General features: G+C 43.0%; 1 protein-coding gene across 4 annotated transcripts in view; it reads left to right on the forward strand.

The window, feature by feature from the left end:
* The window catches only part of clcn3 (chloride voltage-gated channel 3), an 82,986-nt gene extending 65,104 nt beyond the window's left edge, over window positions 1-17,882 (forward strand). Inside the window, exons 10-13 of one of the 4 annotated variants that reach the window (XR_004411456.1) lie at window positions 1,504-1,902; window positions 4,352-4,568; window positions 11,605-11,842; window positions 14,958-15,093. Coding sequence is in view for 3 of the 4 variants with exons in the window: in XM_033018297.1 (XP_032874188.1) it covers window positions 1,504-1,902; window positions 4,352-4,568; window positions 11,605-11,680; window positions 14,958-15,116 (851 nt within the window). In the remaining variant the exon portion in view is untranslated. Of the gene's footprint in view, window positions 1-1,503; window positions 1,903-4,351; window positions 4,569-11,604; window positions 11,843-14,957 lie in introns of all 4 variants that reach the window. The other 3 variants (XM_033018297.1, XM_033018298.1, XM_033018299.1) reach the window with 3 other exon arrangements.
* Window positions 17,883-24,536: the final 6,654 nt, after the last annotated feature.

Genomic DNA, 24,536 nt, shown 5'->3' on the forward strand with positions numbered 1-24,536 from the left:
CTCTCCGATCTTCACCCTTTGGGAACATCTAAAGATTCAAATAGGCCTAAGCTGTACAACCCCCAAAAAATTAGTTTTGATGTCAAAATGAGTTGTTCCACCTTTAGTCGCTTTGGATTCGAACAGCTTCAGCATTATTCCATCTATCATTTTAGTTGTAAAGCCCTTGCACTTTGCAATATAGACTCTGAAATCAATAAAGCAATCTTTGCAGGATATTAATTTGTAACCAATGACCCTGTCCAGATTAGTAAGGCAATAGACAATAGGTGCAGGAGTAGGCCATTCGGCCCTTCGAGCCAGCACCTCCATTCAATGTGATCATGGCTGATCATCCACAATCAGTACCCCTTTCTGGCTTAAGCCCTCCATTCACCACCTCCAGTTTAAATTCCATTTGGAATATTTTGGAGGACCAAGAAACCCCGTTCCTGCCTTCTCCCCTAGACTCCTTTATCTTTAAGAGCCCTATCTAACTCTCTCTTGAAATCAAGGGTGTGAAGGATTATGAGGAGAAGGCTGGAGAATGGGGTTGAGAGGGAAAGATAGATCAGCAATGATGGGATGGCGGTGTAGACTCGATGGGCTGAATGGTCTAATTCTGCTCTGATGACATGAAGTTATGACCTTATAATCATTGATAGGACAATTAATTCAGCGAGATAGATGGCACAAAACGGATGAAGCTGTAAATTAGACAGGAGATACAGTGTGGAAAGAGGCCCTTCAGCCCACTGAGACCGTGCCGACCAGTGATCAACCGTACACTAGCACTATCCTACACACTGGAGACAATTTAAAATGTTTTTACCAAAGTCATTGTCTGAACAAGGAGGTTTTCCACAATATAAAATTCTTGTCGCATTGCTCAGCAAAGAGATGAGCTGGTCTAATGAATGGAAGAGAGGTGATCTTAAAAAATAGTATAGATAGAAAATTATTCCACAAAACACATAAAATGCAGGAGGAACTTAGTGGGTCAAGCAGCATCTGTGGAGAGAATGGACAGACAACGTTCGGATCAGGGCCCTTATTTAGACTGGTGAAGTCTGACCTGAAACGTTGTCTGTCCATTCTCCCCACAGATGCTGCCTGAGCTTCTGTATTACCTTTTGTTCCCCTCAAGATTTCAGCATTGGCAGTTCCTTGAATCTCCCTCAGGAAAATTATCACATCTTCTTAGTTTAGAGATACGGCATGGAAATAGGTCCTTCGGCCCATCGAGTCCGCGCGGACCAGCGATTATCTTACACACTAGGGACAATTTACAATCTTTGCCAAAGCCAATTAATCTACAAACTTGTATATCTTTGGAGTGTGGAAGAAATCAGAGCACCCAGAGAAAACCCACACGGTCACGGGGAGAACGTACAAACTCCGTACAGACAGCACCTGTAGTCAGGACTGAACACGGATCTCTGGCGCTATAAGGCAGCAACTCTACCGCTGCACTAACGTGCTGCCCATTCTCTGGCAGTAATTTTGTTTCCGTTTGTTTTACAGGCGGTGTGACCCGGATGACTGTTTCCCTGGTGGTAATTGTGTTTGAATTAACCGGTGGGCTGGAGTACATCGTTCCCCTCATGGCAGCTGTGATGACAAGCAAGTGGGTGGGAGACGCGTTTGGCAGAGAGGGCATTTACGAATCGCACATCCGCTTGAATGGGTATCCATTCCTGGACGCTAAAGAAGAGTTCACCCATACAACGCTGGCAGCGGACGTGATGCGTCCTCGGAGCAATGAAGCACCTCTCTCGGTCCTGACACAGGACGATATGACAGTAGAAGACCTAGAAATGACGATTAATGAATCAACGTATAATGGTTTTCCTGTCATTGTTTCAAAAGAGTCGCAAAGATTGGTTGGATTTGCACTCCGAAGGGATATAACTATTGCATTAGGTATGGTTTAGTTTAGTTTAGAAATACAGTGCAGACACAGGCCTTCGACTCACTGAGCCTGTGCCGACCAGCAATCACCCCGTAAACTAGCACTACCCTGCACACTAGGGACAATTTACAATTTTTACCAAAGTCAATTAACCTGCAAACCTGTGTGTCTTTGAACTGGGGGAGGAAACCAGAGCACCCGGAGAAAACCCACGTGGTCACAGGGAGAACGTACAAACTCTATACAGATGACACCCATAGTCAGGATTGAACCCGGGTTTCTGGGGCTGCAAGGCAGCAACTCTACCGCTGCGTCACCATGCCGCCCAATGACTTCAGTACGGGTTGTATATTGTGTATGTTCACACACGCATAAAGACATGGTCATACAGCGTGGAAACAGGCCCTTGGGCCCAACATGCCATTACAATTACGATGCCCCATCTACACTAGTCCCATCTGCCTGTGTTTGGCTCATATCCGTCTAAACCTTTCCTATCCATGTACCAATCTGAAAGTCTTTTAAATGTTGTTATAATACCCACATCTTCGGAAATCGCTCATTGGATACAGTGAATGTGATCTTTTAAATCAGGAGTGTGAACTCACTTTGCTAAGTGTTTTTCTGCTCAGAAAACCTCTCGCTTTCTATCTGAAAATGTGGTCCATGAAGGAAGGAGGCAAAAGCACAGTTAATTAATCATCATAGCCCAATAATCATTGCAGCTCAATTTTGCTAGCAACTCCCATATCTTGAAAATTATATTTCAAAGGCATATTTCAAAACAGTAACCAGTGAGATAAAACCGTGAAGTTACATTTGAAATATACAGATCAAGCAGACATAAATAGTATTTACAGATCACTGTTTAAAGGGAGGCTGCAGATCTAAATAAATCAAACCCACAGACCGATGTTGTGTGTTGGTGTTCTGACACTGCATGAAAGTTATTGGAAAAAGAAAAATGAAAGGAGCTTCTTTAAAAATAAGCCTTAGGAAACAAGTGATGAAGAGCAGGAGGCAAGCAGAATGTTAATAATAATAATAATAATAAATTTTATTTGCGGGCGCCTTTCAAAGTCTCAAGGACACCTTACAGAAATTAACAAAAGAGAAAAAACATATAGTCGGAGTAAAATAAATAGTAGTTTTCCTGAAAGTGGGAGTTAAGTGCTGCAGTGTCCATTTCAGCTGCTATTTGCTCTCCACTGCCCCATCCCACTCTGACATCCACCTTATTAAAATGCAGTGGGTTCACTAGCGCAGAGGCTTGGGAGGTTGGTGGAACATTAGTGGAAAAGCAGAGGACTGTATCAGAAGGGTTCTCAGTGTGTAGGAAGGAACTGCAGATGCTGGTTTATACCGAAGATAGACACCAAATGCTGGAGTAACTCAGCGGGTCAGGCAGCATCTCTGGAGAAAAAGAATAGGTGACATTTCAGTTTGTCCTTTTGAGGGTTCTTAGTTTGGGTATTCGTGCATCATTTTGGAATTCATATGTTTTTTGTCAAGGTGTAGATGGGATCAATATTAAGAGAAAGAGAGAGAAAATAATATAATTGTGTACTCCAATTTTCCAAGGACAGGCTGTGCCCATGCTGAGCAGGCGGCATCCTCTGTCCCAGCTTCTCATTTTCAGTACAACCTACAAGTTTATGATTATTGTAGAAACATAAAACTGTAGATGCTGGTTTACAGGAAAAAAAACACAAAGTTCTGGAGTAACACAGCTGATCAGACAGCATCCCCAGAGAACATGTAAGGTGACATTTTGGGTTGGGACCCTTCTTCAGACATTGCAGGTGAGGAGGGATAAACGGGGAATAAAGAAAGCTGGAAGAGAATCCCTCCCACCCCCCACCCCTTCCCAATCAGTCTGAAGAAGAGTCCGGAACTAAAACGTCACCTATCCATGTTCTCCAGAGATGCTGCCAGACCCGCTAAGTTGCTCCTGCACTTTGTACCCTTTTGTGTAGATCAGCATCTGTAGTTGCCAACGTCTCTTCCAGCTTTTTGCCCCCACCACAATCAGTGTGAAGACGGATTTCGACCCGAAACATCACCTGTCCATGTTCTTCATAAGTTCTAGGAACAGAATTAGGCCATTCGGTCTATCAGGTCTACTTCGCTATTCAATGATGGCTGATTTATCTTTCCCCCTCAACCCCATTCTCCTGCATTCTCCCCATGACCTCTGACACCCGTACTAATCATGTTCTCCAGGGATGCTGCCTGACCTACTGAGTTACTCCAGCACTTTGTGACTTTGTTTAGTTCATGAGTATTGTTGCACACTGCACATTGCAAATGTCGGGGCACACGTACTTCAGTAATAGTTATTATTGAAAGCAAGATTAAACAATGCAAATGTGCTGAAATAATCAACCGCCCTGAATCCTGAGTTCCTGATAATTGAAGCAGATTTTCAAATTTGATTTTTTTTTTATCCTCTCCTTTCAGAAAATTCTAGAAGAAAGCAAGAAGGCATTGTCAGCAGTTCCAGGGTTCACTTTACCCAGCACGCTCCGACACTTCCAGCAGACAGCCCACGCCCATTGAAGCTGCGAAGCATTCTTGATATGAGCCCATTCACGGTCACAGACCATACGCCTATGGAGATTGTAGTGGACATCTTCCGCAAGCTGGGCCTGAGGCAGTGCCTTGTAACGCACAATGGGTAAGTCATGTTCAGAATCACACCCTCAGGAAAATGTTTGGCCCACAGTAATTCTGACTGCCGAGACTTAAAGGATAAATTTCACTGTAATTCCTCCAGAGTTTTAATCATTAGCTGAAAGAAAACAACACGAGGATGCGCTGGAAATGGAAGAAGTTTCAAGCTATTTAGCACGTGCGGAGAAGCAGTCAAGAGGGAAAGAAACATGTAAAACAATCTATTCAATTTGTGGAGGCTTTAAGAATGGGTTTTCCGTGATACTCTCTAAACACAGTGAGGGTTTGGTATTGTGGATGAAAGGCTCTTTCATATGTATTCAATCTCCACGTACATGGAAATTAGGCTATCCATCAGGGGAAAATTGCCACCCCTTCATGAAACCCTCCTGCAGACAATTTACAAAGTGTGCCCATCCATTTCGGTTTTAAGTTAATTATTACAATATATGGTTAAATCATTATGTTGGTTATTGTATTGGTTATTGTATTTTTAAAAACCTTTTGCAAGGTTAAAATTAGTGTACGTTGATATACACAACAGGAATATATAGCAAACAGTGGTACTGTAGGAGTAAATACTCATACCATTTTCTCGTTATTTCTGAGCATTTTACGTTTTGTTGGGCATTGATAATTGTGCAGAGCTGCAGAGAGTGGGCTACATGAAAATCCAGTAGACCTTGCTTAGTGTTAGTACACAAAAGGGCAGACATAGGTCAATTTTTGTTCAAAAGGAGGCAGCAAGGAGCAAATGGATTGGTGTACACTCGTGAAGCAAAGGTTGTTTCTCATCAACATGACCCAGAAGAGAAATCATGGGTTAAGAGTGTTTGATTTTCATAGTCATCAGTAATGGAACAATGAAATTCTTACCTTCTGCAGCTTCACAGGCCCATTAACGCAATAACACAGCAAATAAATTTGCAATAATCAATAACACAATAAAATATCAGTTATTCTAGGTAACCGTAACAGTACAAACTGAAAAACCTTGCGTAAAACTAAATCCATAGTAGGCTGTTGCTAGGGTAGGGTTGTGGTTAGGGTTGTGGCATGTGGTTCAAGATCTTGATGGTTGATAGTTCTTACTATGACTCAGTCTCGCTTCTTCAAATTATAATTTTTGCTAAAATCGTCAATGATCAGTAACAGAGGCTAAGTTCCAAACAATGCCAGGCGATGCTGTGCTACCCTCCTGATTGCTAAAGGGCAATACATCTTGAATGCACAAGATTTCTATTTATGTGTAAAGTGAATTCAGGCTTTGGCTGCATCCAAGGTTCTACAGTCGGTGGAGATTGCCATGCCTAATAAATAGCTCTTATCAACTCCTTACACAACAACATTAATCTCTGCCCATACAAATCAAATTGAAAATGTCAACACCTTTGAAAAGTTTCAAAGGTCAATAGTATTTTGTACATTTGAGCAGATCCATTTTAGAATGAAATAGGGAGTGGAATTAAATCTCAAATTCCCTGTCAGAGTAAGAAGTGCACACACTCTGCTTTGTCCTGTTCTTTATTCATTATTCTCCATTTTACCATCAGGTTGTTAATCTCTTCTTGTTAATCTCGTCTCAAGTCATATTATTCTGACCTGAAGGCCAGAATATTATCATTCTTCTCAAGTTCCTCGGAAAGGTGTTTTTTTTCTCAAACCTGCTTTATTCTGTGTGATTAAATCGTATCCATAAGGTGTGAGGATGGGTTTCAAGATTTAGACTCATGAATATTCTGGTCCTGATTCCCTGTATTTTACCTTATTATCTATAATGCATGATTCAGGGGTGGATAGTCTAAATGTTTCTTCTCTCTTTCCCAGTTCTGAATAAAAGGTCTTGGACCTGAAATGTTAACTCTGTTTCTCTTTCCACAGCTGATGCCTGACCTGCTGTTTCCAGCATTTTCTGTTTTTTTCAGTAGTTGCTAGAATATTTTCAAATTTCCTTGATGCATATAGTTATGATAGCATTCTAGAAACTTGACATCCTCCAAAACAGAACAGCCTGGATGATTGTTACCGTAAATATTCACTCCATCCTCCACTTGTCCTGCATTATCACCTGTAGAATGCAACACAAGAATAGGGCCAAGAAAACAGGAGCAGGAGAAAGCTTCCTGGAGTTGAAGTGGGCCACATGGTTCGTCAAGTATGTCCTCCCATTCAATATGATCTTGGCTGACTGCATCAAGCCTCTCTGTGCCAGTTTCACGGTGCCCCCAATTCTAGCACATGCCTCAATTTACAAGGTTTACATGAGCTATCGTGTGCATTCACATTTAATTGGCACCTTATCAAATGCCTTCTGAAAGTGCAAGTAAACTGCATCTGATAGGCTTCCCAGAACTTTGACCCTGATTGTTTTATCTCTAAGAATCCCACCAAATATGTCAAACATGATTTATTTCATAAAATTGTATTTAAATAACTTTCTAAAGAATTATTTATTCCTTGATCATAGACAGCATAATATTCTCGAATATTAAACTAAATGGCCTATAGTTTCCCGCTTTATGCCTCTCTCCCTTCTTGAACAAGGGTATCACATTTAATTTTTTCCATAATGCTGGTACCCTCCCAGAATTAAGTGAGTTTTGGAACACTTCACCTCATGGGCTTGAAAGTCCCTGAAGCCACCTCCTGTAAACCCCTTGTTATTGAGGACTGGGTTGCGAAGAAACATCTTCACCCAGAGGGTAATGAATCTTAGAAATGCTCGACTCAAGATGGCCATAACACCCTGAAATCCAAAATTGGATTTTAGCATACTTTAAGAGAATCAACATTATGGGGTTAATCCAAGAAAGTGGCGCTGAGGTAAAAGATCTACCCACATTTTACTGAGGGAGAAAAATGGCCTCTTCCAGATTATGTTTCTTGTGTGTCATAAATGATTCATACATGTATGCACTTGTCAGTGCTTCCCTTTATTATTCATTTGCTTCTTTTCATGGATTTATTTATCACCGGGACAGGAGCAAATAGACCTTGATTTTTAGTCGGCTACCAACCCTTTGTTTCTACATTCTACCTCCAGCTGGGAGTGTCTGCCTTACTTCTTAATTTCGGCTGTTGCAAAAATGCTTAAAAGGTCAGTAGGTGACACTCCCAACACACTGTAGCTGAATTTATTCAGTGTGGAAACAGACCCTTCAGCCAATCTTGTCCACACTGGCCAACATGTCCCATCTACACTGGTCCCACCTGCCTGCATTACGCTCATGTCCCTCTAAACCTGTCCTATCCATGTACCTGTCAAAACGTTGCGATAGTACCAGCCTCAACCTATCTTCTACGGCAGCTTGTTTCATACACCCCCCCCCCCCCACTCTTTAAAAAGTTACCCCTCAGGTTCCTATTAAATCTTTCCCCCCTTACCTTGAACCTATGTCCTCTGGTTCTCGACTCCTGTACTCTGGGCAAGTGACTCTGTGCGTTTACCTAATCTATTCCTCTCATGATTTTGTGCATCTCTAATAACATCACCCCACATCATCCTGCATTCCAAGGAATAGTCCTAGCCTGCTCAACTTCTCCCTATAGCTCCGACCCTTGAGTCCTGGCAACATCCTCATAAATCCTCTCTGCACCCTTTCCAGCTTGACAACAAACTTCCTATAACATGGTGCCCAAAACTGAACACAACACTCTAAATGTGGCCTCATCAACGTCTTATACAACTGCAACATGACATCGCAACTCGATGTGAAATAAAGTAGAAATCTTTCACCCATGTCGATCTTTGCACTGAGGACAGGAATATCAGCCTCCAGATATCACTAGTTTTTTACAAGGCACACTGAAAATTGCTGGTTGTAAAAATGAAATAGAACATGGTTTGCTTTTTGGCAGTGTCCAATTGATAGTGTTCATTTTTGTGGTCACTTGATGTGAGCGCCCTCTGCTGGCTCAGGTATATATCCTCTGATGACAGTAGCTGAACAGTGAAATAATTAATTTCCCTGTACAGGTACCTGTATTTCACACTGCACAATTGCTGAGGCATTGGGAATTTTTACATTGGACATAGGGTGAGATTGTTCTCACTGGAGCACCGGCATGGACAGCAATAGTGCTAGACTGCCTTCTTCAACCACTGCAGTCGATTTGGTGTTGGTACTCAATAGTCAAGAGTATTTTATTGTCATGTCTCGAATAAGAACAATTAAATACTAGCAGTAGCAAAACAGATATGTAAACATATTTCTCTATAAAACCCATAATAAACAACAAAAAAAGTTTATATATATATATATATATAAATTTATATATATTATATATATATAATATACACATACACAGACAAATAAATAGTGCAAAAAAATAATGTCCCCAAGTCTATATAGTTCAGGGATTATTTGGAAGTTTTAGTGATCAATAGCCTGTTGGTTGTAGAGAAGAAGCTGCTCCTGAACCTGGCCGTTACAGTTTTCAGGTGCCTATACCTTCTGCTCGATGGCAGGAGTAAAATGAGAGTGTGGACAGTGTGGTGTGGGGCTCTGATGATGCTGACTGCCATTCTGAGGCAGCGACTCTCGTTGATAGATCCCTGAATTGTAGGAATTGTAAAATTTTAATGAAGTGTGTTGGAGGCGCAGAGATATATTTTGATTTAATCAGTCAATCAGGATGGTGGAGGAAACTCTGGGTGGTAATGTGGAGGCAATACACAGCAATGGCAAATTGCAGTGTTTCAGGAAAACCAATCGTGTTTTTCGAAAGTATTTCTTCCAAAATATCTCGACAATTTCTCAACAATAACTTGCTTTCTTTAATGGGAGGTGAGCTATTGTTCCCATTAAAGGATGCAGGAGCTGCTTTAATCTCCTATTAAAGTGGGGGTTATTCTTCCAGGGAGCAGTTGCTGCGGGCCTTGATCTGGTGAATTAAAAAAAATTGACCATATCTTTTAGTATACAGTAAACCCTCGTTAATTCGGACTGCTTTATAACAGATTTCAGTTATAACGGACAGGCCTACTGATCTTCATGGCCAGGACAGGCTGCCGCGTCCACCCCCAGCCCGCACCGCCGTCCCTGGACGCTTGCAGGCTGGCTGCCATCGCCACCCCACAAAGCCGCACATGGCCGGTTCCAGGCCGGACGTACACCGCCGTCCTACACACCTTCCCCAGCCACTCCCAGGCCATGCCTGTCACCGCCCCTTACCAGCACTACGGGCGCCCATCGGCCGCGACCAATACTGCCGATCATCGCCTCTCCCTCCCGCCGCCAGCGCACCTGATTCTAGCCCCAATACCACGCTGAGAGTCTGAAGAAGGGTCCTGACCCAGAAAATAACCTATCCATGTTCTCCAGAGGTGCTGCCTGACCTGCTGAGTTACTCCAGCACTTTGTAACCAGCATCTGCAGCTCTTTGTTCCCACTACTTTTACAATTATATCATATTACTTGGTAATCGAACAATCGGCAATAACGGATACCATTCTCCACCCCACCCCTAAAGTCCATTATAATGGGTGTTTACTGTATATCACTGGCTTAATTGTGCTTTTTCTTCATCCTTCTGCCATCTTTGCTGATGTGTTAGCCAGGACAATGACGAGAAGTAGTTGCAGTCATTAGACAAGCGAGGTCCAAGAGTAACCCAGATAATTTTCTCTCTCCCCACCCCACTTCCATGGCAGCATTGTTTCCTGCACGTGCCTGCCATTATCCCAGGATCTGATGCCTACTCACCGTTTCCCCGTACTGTACGCATCAGCGTGCTGTGGTGTGAAAATGCAAATGTTTAGACTTTATATGTTAGAAATACAACGTGGAAGCAGGCCCTTCGGCCCACTAAGTCCGCACAGACCAGCGATCACCTGTATACTATCGCTGTCTTACACAATAGGGACGTTTTTTTTTACACTTTACAGAAGCCAATTAATCTACAAACCTGAACTTCTTTGGTGCGTGGGAGGAAACTGGAGCACACAGAGAAAACCCATACGGTCACAGGGAGAACGTACAAGCTCCATACACACAGCATCTGAGGTCATGGTTGAACTCGGGACTTTGGCCCCTCTGAAACAGCAACTCTACAGCTGCCCACTGTGCTGTCCAAAACAACGTTGTAGCACACAATACTGCTTTGGCTTTTTGTTTTAGGCTTTCTAATTCCAGTTCATGCTGTTTTTCGCAGATCTGTGCAACATGATGTCACTTTTGGTTAGCCAGTGCAGGTTTCCATTTCCTTTTTCACAGCTCAGCTTCAGTTTTCAGCCACTTTGTTCCCCACCTTATTCAACCTTGACGAACCAACAATGCATTTGATTTACCAAAATATTTTGAGGGGAAAAAGGAACATTGTGCTGAATAACATTTAGAAACAGTCTTAATAATAAGTTTGAATAATGAAAACTCTAACTTCAGGAGGTAATGTGCACTTCTCTCTCCATTCAGCTTTTTGAAAAACTGATCTGTGAACATCCTTCCATATATTTGCTTCACCCATCTGCATGTTACGCCACAAGGCCTGTTAAGCACTCAAAGTGAAAATGGCTTGGAATTGCATGAAGTATATATAATCAACACAATGCTTTGTGAACTAGCATGGAATTCGTTTCTTCACTTTGTTTAACCTGAAGTGTTAAGTCTGTTAGACACTGATGACAATTTTCACAGTGAAACTCAGCAGACTCTAGCTGATGGCTCCATGGATTACGAGGCCAAGACTTGTAGACAATAATATGCACCTGATCTACTGCTAATAATGCAAACCTATCCTTTGAGGTGCTTGTAATCATCATAATCAATGCCATGAATGAAATATAATCATTCATTTTTATTGAGTTGCGAGGTGGGGGGGGAGGGGGGAGGAAGGGTTGCTTTATGCTTGATTCTGAAGCTTTAACCGAAATGAGGGAGGCATGTTATTATTATTTTTAGCTTTTATGCATTTTAGTTGCTGCATTTTGTCATGCATTTTACTTTTAATTAGTTTCTACAGCCTGTTTTCCGGTTGTACAAACTTAATTTGCTTCATTTTATCGCAACACGCAGTCATTAGCAAAACATGGTTTGTTTCAGGAATATCTTGGGGATCATCACAAAGAAGAACATATTAGAACACCTCGAGCAACTAAAACAACACGTCGAACCTTTGGTGACTAGTCATGGCAGATCTGCTAAATAGAGGAATACACTATTTTTAAAAACTGCTGTGCGAGGAAGCATGAAACTGTGATATGAATAACATTGAAAAACTACTCAAAATTGTTTTTATATTTGGGAACAGCTGAGATCACATATCTTATTGACTACTTAAGTAAGAACCATACAAGCTTGTCTAACCTCTAGCTGTGAAGAAGTCTTCATCTCATTTTTCTTTAATTAAGACTGGATTAAATACACCAGACATCGGTGATGTATTTTATTATCACTGAGAACTGTGCTCTTTCTATTCCTGCCAGAGGCTTTAAGTGTCTGAAGACCATCAGTCCTCTAACTTTCTATTCATTGTCCAGTCAGCCAGACCCGAGCTCAGTATAAAGGAAAGTGAACAACCAGATGCAGCATCTGTGGCTCTTTTTTATCTGCAGTGTGACCTCTGTTATCTTTTCAGCCACCATGTGCATGCATATGTTTCAACTTGTTATTCACTGACAGGTAAATGTTGAAACTTAGTGTGGACTGCTGACCTAAGAAAATTAATTTACAGGCACAGTACAGGTCCATCCGATTTTCAGGCAGCCTTGGTTCCAGAGCCTTTCTGGATTATCAGTTTCGTTGGACCGACAGAGGTCATGGCTTCTAAGAGGAGTCCAATGGTACTGGAACGGTCCATCTGGGCTGCAGAGGAGCCGAGATACCGGCCTACAAAGTCGGCCATGGAGGTTGGCCGTGGGAACGGATCTACCGGCTCCAGCCGGGCCGGAGTTCCAGAGCCCCGGCTGATCGGTCGCGGAAGTCCCGATGAGGTTGTGACCAGTCGCCCCACCTGGTCTAGGCACCACATTTTCGGTGGGACTTCCGGAGAGGATTTCAAGTTATGCTCATGTCATTTTGTCCAGATTAAAGGAGATGTCGGACCACCAGTTTGGACGTACTCGTAACGTGCGGCGTCAAATAATTTAGAATCGCCCATTGTCATTTATTGTCTTGTCACTGATATCCCTCTTGTCTATTTTTAGTCCGTCCCAACAGGCTGCCTTCTTCATCTCTGGCAGTCTGTGCTGATGCAGATGCAGAAGGTGGCTCTGTTCCCGAGTCATGGGGAATTGCTATAGGGAAGATGTTGTTCAGCTGGAAAGAGTGCAGAAATGATTTACGAGGATTTACAAGGATTTTACCAGGACTTGAGGGCCTGAGTTATTGGGAGGTGTTGGGCAGGCTTGGACTATATTCCTTGGAGATGTTTATATAAGGGCCTGGCTCTGCATTTTTTACATTGCTTATGCACAATCCAGACCAGAGATCACAACAAAATCCTTGTTCCCTGCACTTAGGCAATCTATTGACAGAACATAGACCAGTACCGACCTGGAACATGCCCTTCGGCACACTATGTTTGTGTCGAACATGATTCCAAGTTAAACTGATCTCATCGGCCTGTACATAATCCATATTCCTCTATTCCATGCACATAAAAGACTTAAACGCCATTATTGTGTCTGTCCACCACCTCCCATGGCATTCCAGTCCCCCTCCACACCAGGTGCAAAAAACGACCACGCACATCTCATTAAACTTTTCCCCTCTCACCTTATTGCTATGCCCTCCAGTGTTGGACGTTTCCACCCTGGGAGAAAGGTTCTGACTGGCTACCTATCTATGGGGAATACCCCGCTATGCCTCTCATAATTTTATAAACAAAAATGGGCAAACAAGGGGCAGCACGGTGGTGCAGCGGTAGAGTTGCTGCCTTAGTGTCAGAGACCCGGGTTCAAACTTGACCACGGGTGCTGTCTGTATGGACTTTGTATGTTCTCCCCGTGACCGCGTGGGTTTTCTCCGGGAGCTCTGGTTTGCTCCCACATTCCAAAGATGTGGAGGTTTGTAGGGTGAAATTGGAAATTGTCCCTAAGTGTGTATGATAGTGTTAGTGTACGCTGGTCGGGGCGGACTCGGTGGGCCGATGGTTCTGTTCCCATGCTGTATCTCCAAACTAAAGTAATGTCTAAACTAAACACAGTCCCACGGGTTCTATGTCCACAAATTTATTTTTGCTCTTTAGGGGAACAGGTTTATTTTATTCCCTACAGAAACTTTCCCCGGGATCAATAGCTGATCCTCATTCATAAGTGAAATATTCAGAGAGCTGGAACCGGCCCCAGTCTCAAAAATAATGGCAGTCGCATCAACAGGAGCCCTCTCTGTTATGTTGAAAGTCATTACCCCGCTTTCTAGGTCTTTATATCATGGTATCCATTCATTGTTTCCTCTAATACAAATGAAAAGTCCTTCAGCCCAGCGATCTCTTCTGGTGGTAATACAAGTCAAAATGTAATGCTATTGGTGTGTGTGTGTGTGTGTGTGCGCGTAAGACACCATTAAAAAAAACATTTTGTTGTAAATCTGAGCATGTAATTTTATAAATTGCACACAAAATGATTTTTGCAGAAAATTAGATTCCATCTTTTTTTTTTCATTTGAACTGATTTTTAAATTATATTTTAAGTAATTGCCTTTTATGGATTTGCCTTTTGTTTTTACAACGATAGTCGGATGCACGTTTTGCTTTGTGCTTTATAGCTCATGGTCAACATTGCTACAGTGTTAAGAGATCATAGACATCACCTTCCAATATGTTTGGTGTTTATCAGTGGAATTGGTATGTATCAAACATTGCTTCATCCCCTCAGGTTTAGGCTGCTGCGAGATCCCCATGCTGAATATTCCCAAGTTGTTTAGTTTTGGAAATGATCAGTGTATTCCATCCTCCACCTCTCCCTCACATCTCCACCAACCCACCTTTCCCATTCCCAATCCCCAGCTGACCCAAAGGCAAAGATGCTTCCTGCTAATTTGTTCATAGTTCACGTTTCATGCATCCTGCTGCCGTTATTATACTAACCGGATCAGTGAGAACGGTGACTATCCGATTTTACTTTCTGCTTTCTTCCGAATAATTTTGTCAAATCCTATCGCTAATGTCACACTCTGTACTTTTTTTTTGATCAATGAAATTAACAAAACAAATCTTAAATATTGTTTCTTGGGGGTGTACACGTTCCAGCCATTACCATTTGGAGTACCATTTAGGGTGGCACTATTAGCGTGCCAGTCCCACGCTGATATTGATCATCGCAAGTGGGAATGGCATGAACGTTCTCTGTCGTTTCTTTCCACCTGCTTTTTCTTCCCCTCATCTGCTGCTTCTTAACGCGGTTATCGCCCTTTCATTGAATCCGATCCGTTGTTTTCCCTTTCTCCTTCCCCAGGCGTCTCCTTGGCATCATAACAAAGAAGGACATCCTTCGTCATATGGCTCAAATGGCAGATCAAGACCCAGAGTCGATCATGTTCAACTGAACACCGTGTTGGAGGATCGCGAGGAGAGTGAGGAGGAAGTCCACCTGTTAAAGAGCACAGAGATCTGACCGCTCCAAAGATTCCAGCTCAACGGCACCACAGAGAGGGAAGGCAACACATCTTACTGCAGTTTTCAGTTAGCACTGGTCTGCTTTGGAGTGGGAGTTTTATCAGCAGAGGCCCAAGTCAGTATTAAACCTGATACTACAAGCCCGCTATACAAGTAAAACTATGCCGAGAAATGTCCACTTTTAAGACTTTTGTTGTTGTTGAGGTATGCTATTAACAGATAAGACAACAATGTTGGAAAACAAAATCAGATGTTAATGGTCCTCCTGCCATGTTTAAACCACTATACTCAGTCATTAGTTCTTGACGACTCCTGGGTTGAACCGAAACAAACATCCTACGTCTTCACATAGAATACAGTCCATTTCAGAGATATCGACACTGGTGTCTTGTTGCCAGGGTTGGGGGGAGGGGGGGGGGGGGGGGTGAGGGAGGGGGGGAGAGAGGGGTAGGGGGAAGGAAGCAGGATGCTTAATTTAAAATGAGCTGTGCTCAATTCCCTGAATGCTTGACCACTTTTCCCACCCCGGAAAGTTGAAGAAAAACGGGGACCTGACTTTGTGTGGAAGTCTCGGCCACCGAAGTAGACAGTTGAGGTGAAGCGAATCAAGTTGAAGCAAACACCAAGTGAAATGTCCCTGCCTGCAGCATACTGGGTTGGAACAACCACAAGATCTGAGAGGCCTGCATCAAAATCCAAAGTGTTTAAAGAAAGTACTTTCCTGAGTTGGACTGGGGCCTTGGCAATATGTGGAACCTTTTATCCGTCCTGCATTTTACTTTAATTTAATAACCTTTTAATGAAGCTATGAGGATCTATTACTGCAGGATAACAAGCTTTTATGTGCATCGATTCCGCCCCTCTTCCTTTTACCACAAGATTTACCAGTAATCTCTGGATTGTGTTTGCGTAGTCAACAATATTGCAGATACAGTACAACACAGATAATTGCTTGTGTATCTCATCTGAACGTTTAATATTTTCCGCACAATCATTGTAATTTTTCTAACTGGAACCTTGCATGTGGTTTTATTTCAGTGAACTATTGTGCATTCCATATTCAGGTGATTTTCTCTTCTTACTGGTGGCATCAGGTGGTCACATCTTGTGACTGACTATTCATCCGTTTGTTTGTTGCACTTTGAATTTGCATCATTATTCATAGAGCGTTCATAGAGAAAAGTTTACAGAATAATGTATATTAACTAAATTAACTAAATGAAACCACAGTAAAACTGGCATAATTCATACATAATTTGTATACTTCACACGATATTACCTGTGGTTATTTTAAAGAAAGTTTGGACTAATATATAAACTTTTGTAAAACAGATGTTGCTTTCTGTTTTAAATGACTTGAAGATTGCACTAAATTTCTCACTGTTATAAAGGTGATCCAGCGTTTTTGCACAGAATGGACAAGGTTTTGTGTTCCTTTTATTCTGTCAAGTTGCTGGTTAGGGACTAAAACCCTGTGAGACGTTTCAATGGACCTCAAGCTCGCTTGAGTAAAAGTACTCAGTGTGAACCACTTGAAAGCGATTAAGCATTATCAGTTAATTGCTTCCTTGCAGTCTTTGTACATCCTCAAACCCGTAATTTAGGAAATATGCCCAAGATATCAAAATCAGAATGGGCAGTAGAATAATTAAAAGTCATTTAAAAAATCTACAAGTAACAACATCATAGCAGAATTCAACATCTCAGAGAGCATCTGCAGTTAAAAGATATCTCGGACAGCTTATGCAGCTAAAGTCCAAGCATTTAGAGCAAGTGTTCAGTTCAACGTGTTAAATAACTGAAGTAATATTGCAAATACAGGCACCTTGCGTTTTACCCAGGGGTTATGTGCTTGAAAAACCACGCAGAATACAAAGACGAGCGAATTAAACACATACACAACCACGCTGCTAGCAGTAAATTTGAGCGTGTTATTCGAAAATAGAAGCCCATAAATTAAGCTTAGGTATTGAATGAGCAAGCGCGACATTTCAAAAATGCATGCATCAAACGCACGTGAAACGCGAGATGCCTGTGCTGGAAATAATAAATGTGAAGTTCCAGAGGTAGAGAGCAGGCAAATCACCAGGTACAAAGGATGAAGACAGATTGACTAGGTTTTTTTCAGGGTAAAAATCACTGCCAAATGAGGTTTGGATGTCTTCCCTGGAAACAATTAGCCTCCCCCCCCCCCCCCCCTTCCCGTTCACATGGTTATAGATCTTAACTAGAGTGTACAGAACCAAAACAGGTCATTACCCCAGTAATATTGACATGAACTATTCATTTTTTGTAATGGTGTGGCTTCTTCTTTAGGGGTGTTTTCTGGTATTTCCCTCAACGGCTTCCCACGTTGTAAGTTCCACAACTCTCGCCACTCTTTGGGTAAAGAATGTCCTTTGGTTAATCGCTGGCAATTTTTGCTTTTACACAGCAAATGTGGGGTCTTGGCCCCCAAGAGGAATTTCCTCCAGCCACTTTACACGTACCAGATAAAGCAGAAAGTTTGAAGGAAAGATCCTTTCGGGGTGGTGCCTGTGCCCAGTTATTACCTGTCGCCCTGCTTTTGGTTAACAAAGAATGCTTCATCTTTGTTAACCTGCAATGTTGCCTAGAATTGTATTTAATACTGATCCTCAATGGTATTTTTTAATTTATATTTGGTGTAATAGAATTTCACATTCTTAAGGTGAGCTTAATTATGGTTACTGTGAAAGTCTGATTATATATTATATTGTATTAAATTCTCCGTTAAAACAGTAAATTGTTGTTGGGAGTTTCCTTGGGACTTTCCTGTATTGATTTTATCTCTTTCATTATTCAGTAAAAAGGCTACTTTAACTTCTCCAGCCAAGGTATTGTTCAAGCCTTAAGAAGAGTCTCGACCCGAAACGTCACCAATCGATGTTCTCCAGAGATGTTTAAGAAGGAACTGCAGATGCTGGAAAATCGAAGGTAGATGCTGGAGAAGGTAGATGCTGAAAATGCTGGAGAAACTCAGCGAGTGAGGCAGCATCTATGGAACGAAGGAAATAGGTGACGTTTCGGGTCGAGACCCTTCGGTGCTACCTCATCCGCTGAGTTTCCCCAGCATTTTTGTCTACCTTCTCCAGAGATGGTGCCTGATCCGCTGAGTTACTCCAGCAGTCTGTGTCCTTTTGTGTACTAACCAGCATCTGCAGTTCCTTGTTTCATTGAATTCAAGAGTTGGGATGTCATGTTACAGTGGTACCAACCATTGGTCAGCTCACACTCGGAGTATAGAGCTTGAGCAGGTTGGAATTTAGCAGAATGAGAGATTAATTTTATGAAACTTGATTCTGAGGAGTTTGACGGGGTAGAGGTCAGGAGAATATTTTTCCTCTTGGGAGAATCTAGAGTTATCTGGGTGGCACATTGGCGCAGCTGGTAGAGTTGCTGCCTCATAGCCCCAGTGGCCGGGTTCGTTACTGACCTCGTGCTGGCTGTGTGGAGTTTGCACGTTCTCCCTATGACCGCATGGGTTTCCTCCCGCAACACAAAGACATGCAGGTTTGTAGGTTACTTGGTCTTTGTAAAAAAAAAAATCCCCTAATGTAGTTGGAGAAAGTGAAAGGGCGGCGCGGTGGCGCAACAGTAGAGCTGCTATCTTATAGTGACAGAGAACCGGGTTCAAAGCTGACTATAGGGGCTGTCTGTATGGGGTTTGTACGTTCTCTGTGTGGGTTTTCTTCGGATGCTCTGGTTTCCTCCCACACTCCAAGAACATAAAACATTTTAAATGGTCCCCAGTGTGTAGGATATAGTGTTAGGGTATGGGGTGATCGCTGGTCGGTGCATTCTCGATGGGCCGAAGGGACTATTTACACACTGTATCTCTAAGGTCTTATGTGAGATAACATAGAACGAGTGTTAATCTGTGATCAAAGGTTGGCCTTATTGCACCGAATACCCGGGTTCGATCCTGACTACGGGAGCTGTCTGTACGGAGTTTGTACTTTCTCCCCGAGACCGTGTGGGTTTTCACTGTGTGCTCCGGTTTCCTCCCGCCGAATCTCTGCACCATTGGATACCACGTAAAAGACCTCCTCTGTCCTTTGTGGGCAGATGGTAGCCAATTAGTGTTTCAAAGCATAGGGAGTTTTCAAGGCAAGATCCTATGAAGAAAGATTGTACTCCAAAGATGTACAGATTTGTAGGTTAATTGGCTTCTGTAAAATTACAAATTGTCCCTAGTGTGTTGGATAGTGTACAGATTCCATTCTATATTGCTAAAGTCTGATGTAAATTAAATAAATGCATGATGTTATAAAAACCAAGTCAAAAATACTGGAAACATTTAGCAGGCGGGTGGCAGCTTTGGATGGATCAGGTCAGAATAGAAAGGTCCTCAACTTGTAACATTTACTCTCTCTCTCTCTCTCTTCAGATGCTACCTGACCTGCTTAATATCTGGAGGTTTTGGGGGAATTTTCATGAAATTCAGTCGTGTCTTTCACTGTCCCTTCATTACTAAACGTCTACCCAGGAGATAAATGATTATTTATGATCTAATTCTATAGTTTAGAAATAGTGTGGAAACAGGCTCTTTGGCCCACCGAGTTCACACCAACCAGTGATCACCCCGTGCACTAGTTCTATCATACACACTAGGGACAATTTTACAGAAGCCAATTAACCTACAAACTTGCACGTCTTTGGAATGTGGGAGGAAACCGGAGCACCCGGAGAAAACCTATGTGGTCACAGGGAGAACATGCACTGTACGCAGGGCCGGCCTTAGGATGTGCGGGGCCCAATTGGGAACAATTTTGGTGGGCCCCAGGTTCCCAGCCAAGGTGTGTCAGCCCAGTTATTTAGTATATATTATGAAATTGTACACTAGGTGCTATGGATTATACACTGTGTGAATCTCTCCTGCTCCCTCCCGTTTGACTGTCAGTAGCTCCGCTCAAAGATCCGCTATAAGATCTTTGGCTCCGCTGGCTTTCAACCTTTACCGTAGCTGCTAATTACCATTAAACTGCATTATGTGATTGGACACAATGCCCTTGGAGACAGCGGCTGATTGGACGGGAAGAGACCTATTTGTTGATTGGACGGGAATTTTAAAGCAAGCTGGTTGGTGATTGGATGCAACCCCCTTAGAGACAGCGATTGATTGGCTGCCAAATAAAATTGTCAAATCTGTAACAAAAATCGCTGGTCGGTGCGAACTCAGTAGACTATCTGGTTGTATCTCCAAACTAAACAGTATAACATGCAGGTACATTCATTTAAAATTCAATGATTATTTCACATGATTTCTTACTGTGTAAAGCTCAATATCTGACCAATTTCTGTTTAACACGTTTGGTCTGCCGTGAGCATTTTTCTCTCCCAAAACAGTTCATATCTAGCAAACCGATCAACGAACCAGACAGCAGTTGGATGCAGTCATAGAAACATAGAAACAAGGTGCAGGAGTAGGCCATTCGGCCCTTTGAGCGTGCACAGCCATTCAATGTGATCATGGCTGATCATCCAACTCAGTGTCCTGAACCTGCTTTCTCTCCATACCCCCTGATTCCTTTAGCCACAAGGGCCACATCTAACTCCCTCTTAAATATAGCCAACGAACTGGCCTCAACTACATTCTGTGCCAGAGAATTCCAGAGATTCACCACTCTCTGTGTAAAAAATGTTTTTCTCATCTCAGTCCTAAAAGATTTCCCCTTTATCCTTAAACTGTGACCCCTTGTTCTGGACTTCCCCAACATCGGGAACAATCTTCCTGCATCTGTCCAACTCCTTAAGAATTTTGTGCGTTTCTATAAGATCCCCCCTCAATCTTCTAAATTTTAGCAAGTGCAAGCCGAGTCTATCCAGTCTTTCTTCATATGAAAGTCCTGACATCCCAGGAATCAGTCTGGTGAACCTTCTCTGTACTCACTCTATGGCAAGAATGTCTTTCCTCAGATTAGGAGCCCAAAACTGTACGCAATACTCCTGGTGTGGTCTCACCAAGACCCTGTACAACTGCAGTAGAACCTCCCTGCTCCTATACTCAAATCATTTTGCTATGAATGCTAACATACCATTCGCTTTCTTCACGGCCTTCTGCACCTGCGTGCCTACTTTCAATGACTGGTGTACCATGACATAGAAACATAGAAACATAGAAATTAGGTGCAGGAGTAGGCCATTCGGCCCTTCGAGCCTGCACCGCCATTCAATATGATCATGGCTGATCATCCAACTCAGTATCCCGTACCTGCCTTCTCTCCATACTCTGATCCCCTTAGTCACAAGGGCCACATCTAACTCCCTCTTAAATATAGCCAATGAACTGGCCTCGACTACCCTCTGTGGCAGAGAGTTCCAGAGATTCACCACTCTCTGTGTGAAAAAAGTTCTTCTCATCTCGGTTTTAAAGGATTTCCCCCTTATCCTTAAGCTGTGACCCCTTGTCCTGGACTTCCCCAACATCGGGAGCAATCTTCCTGCATCTAGCCTGTCCAACCCCTTAAGAATTTTGTAAGTTTCTATAAGATCCCCTCTCAATCTCCTAAATTCTAGAGAGTATAAACCAAGTCTATCCAGTCTTTCTTCATAAGACAGTCCTGACATCCCAGGAATCAGTCTGGTGAACATTCTCTGCACTCCCTCTATGGCAATAATGTCCTTCCTCAGATTTGGAGACCAAAACTGTATGCAATACTCCAGGTGTGGTCTCACCAAGACCCTGTACAACTGCAGTAGAACCTCCCTGCTCCTATACTCAAATCCTTATGCTATGAAAGCTAACATACCATTCGCTTTCTTCACTGCCTGCTGCACCTGCATGCCCACTTTCAATGACTGGTGTACCATGACACCCAGGTCTCGCTGCATCTCCCCTTTTCCTAGTCTGCCACCATTTAGATAATAGTCTGCTTTCCTGTTTTTGCCACCAAAATGGATAACCTCACATTTATCCACATTATACTGCATCTGCCAAACATTTGCCCACTCACCCAGCCTATCCAAGTCACCTTGCAGTCTCCTAGCATCCTCCTCACAGCTAACACTGCCCCCCAGCTTAGTGTCATCCGCAAACTTGGAGATATTGCCTTCAATTCCCTCATCCAGATCATTAATATATATTGTAAATAGCTGGGGTCCCAGCACTGAGCCTTGCGGTACCCCACTAGTCACTGCCTGCCATTGTGAAAAGGACCCGTTTACTCCTACTCTTTGCTTCCTGTTTGCCAGCCAGTTCTCTATCCACATCAATACTGAATCCCCAATGCCGTGTGCTTTAAGTTTGTATACTAATCTCTTATGTGGGACCTTGTCGAAAGCCTTCTGGAAGTCCAGATACACCACATCCACTGGTTCTCCCCTATCCACGCTACTAGTTACATCCTCGAAGAATTCTATAAGATTCGTCAGACATGATTTACCTTTTGTAAATCCATGCTGACTTTGTCCAATGATTTCACCACTTTCCAAATGTGCTGCTATCCCATCTTTAATAACTGACTCTAGCAGTTTCCCCACTACCGATGTTAGACTAACTGGTCTGTAATTCCCCGTTTTCTCTCTCCCTCCCTTCTTAAAAAGTGGGGTTACGTTTGCTACCCGCCAATCCTCAGGAACTACTCCAGAATCTAAAGAGTTTTGAAAGATTATTACTAATGCATCCACTATTTCTGGAGCTACTTCCTTAAGTACTCTGGGATGCAGCCTATCTGGCCCTGGGGATTTATCGGCCTTTAATCCATTCAATTTACCCAACACCACTTCCCGGCTAACCTGGATTTCACTCAATTCCTCCAACTCCTTTTCCTAATCGGCCACCATTCAGATAATATACTTTCCTGTTTTTTCACCAAAGTGGGTAACCTCACATTTATCCACATTATACTGCATCTGCCATGCATTTGCCCACTCACCCAGCCTATACGTCACCTTGTAGCCTCCTAGTTTAAACAGTTTAGAGATGTTTAGAGGACTTCAGATGGGTTCAGAAGTGTTGTAGAGGGAAATAGGGGGGAATAGAGAGGGTTTAGAGGTGTTCAGAGGGTCCCAGTGGGGTTTAGAGACGTTATAAGCCCCCCGTGAGAAATTGCATTTCTCTGAAATTGAAGATAGACATAAAGCTGGAGTAACTCAGCAGGCCAGGTAGCGCAGCGACTGGAGAGAAGACCCTTCTTCAGACTGAATTGAACTCTCGTCGGTGAGAGTACTTGTGATTGTCTGAAGAAGGGTCTCGACCAGAAACGCAACCCTCTCCCCAGAGCCGCTGACTTCCGAGCCAAACAAAAAACACAGAGTGCTGGAGGAACTCAGCGGGCAAGGCGGCTGCCTCACCCGCTGGGTTTCCCGAACATTTTTGTCAACCGCTAAACGTCAATGATTCCGGGAATGCTGAGACAACAGGGTGAGAGAGCTAGAGAGAGACGAGACGGGGAGCGGGAGAGGGAGAGAGAGGGAGAGAGCAAAACACAGAGAGACACAACGTGGGTCGGTAGGTGAATGACTAACCTGCACACCAGGAAGAAGCCCGTTCTCGCGGTCCGGGGCCCTCACTCATGATGGTGAGTTTAAAGAAATTCTCAATGTGTCATCGATCTACATTCCTCAGTAAATGTAATTGTGTTTTAAACAAGTATTATTGACGCCGCGTGAATTTTATTCAAAGGAACATGGCGTCATTAATACTCATTCAAAACACAATAACATTTACTGAGGAATGTGGATGGATGCAGATTGATATAACATCTTGTTAACTACTTCATGTTAAGAAGTGCTAACAGTACTAGTTAACAAATCGTTTGTGTCTGATGGCCGTGCAGCGGTTGTTATACATCTTCGTTTAAAAAAAAAATCCGGATGGCAAATTTAAAAAAAAATCTTTATTTAACAAAGAGAATTCGTATTTCCGTACGAAATACGGAACATTAGTGCGGGGCCTCCATTAGGCGCGGGGCCCAATTGGGGGCAATCGGTCAAATCGGCTTAAGGCAGGCCCTGACTGTACGGACAACACCTGTGGTCAGGATTGAACCCGAGTCTCTACCACTGCACCAATGTGCCGCACTTGTATTCCCCAAATTCTCTTGAGTAAAACATGAAGTGCTGGAGGAACTCAGCGGGTCAGGCAGCAACTGTGGAGGGAACGGACAAGCCAAGTTTTGAGTTGTTGAAGGGTCCCAACCTAAAACGTCACCTATCCATTCCCTCCACAGATGCTGCCTGACCCCTGAGTTACTCCACCTCTTTATGTTTTGCTAAAGATTCTAGTCCAAATGTCTTTTAAATGTTGTAATTTGGATAGACCCGAGTGCCTGGAAACAAGCCAAACCCAGATAACCCGATGGTCTTCAGATGACCCAACTTTAGATTGAGATACAGGGAACTGCAGATGCTGGTTTACAAAAACAGACACAGCGCTGGAGTAATTCAGCAGGTTAGG

The sequence above is a fragment of the Amblyraja radiata genome, chromosome 3, assembly GCF_010909765.2.
Source record: "Amblyraja radiata isolate CabotCenter1 chromosome 3, sAmbRad1.1.pri, whole genome shotgun sequence".
Taxonomy (NCBI): domain Eukaryota; kingdom Metazoa; phylum Chordata; class Chondrichthyes; order Rajiformes; family Rajidae; genus Amblyraja; species Amblyraja radiata.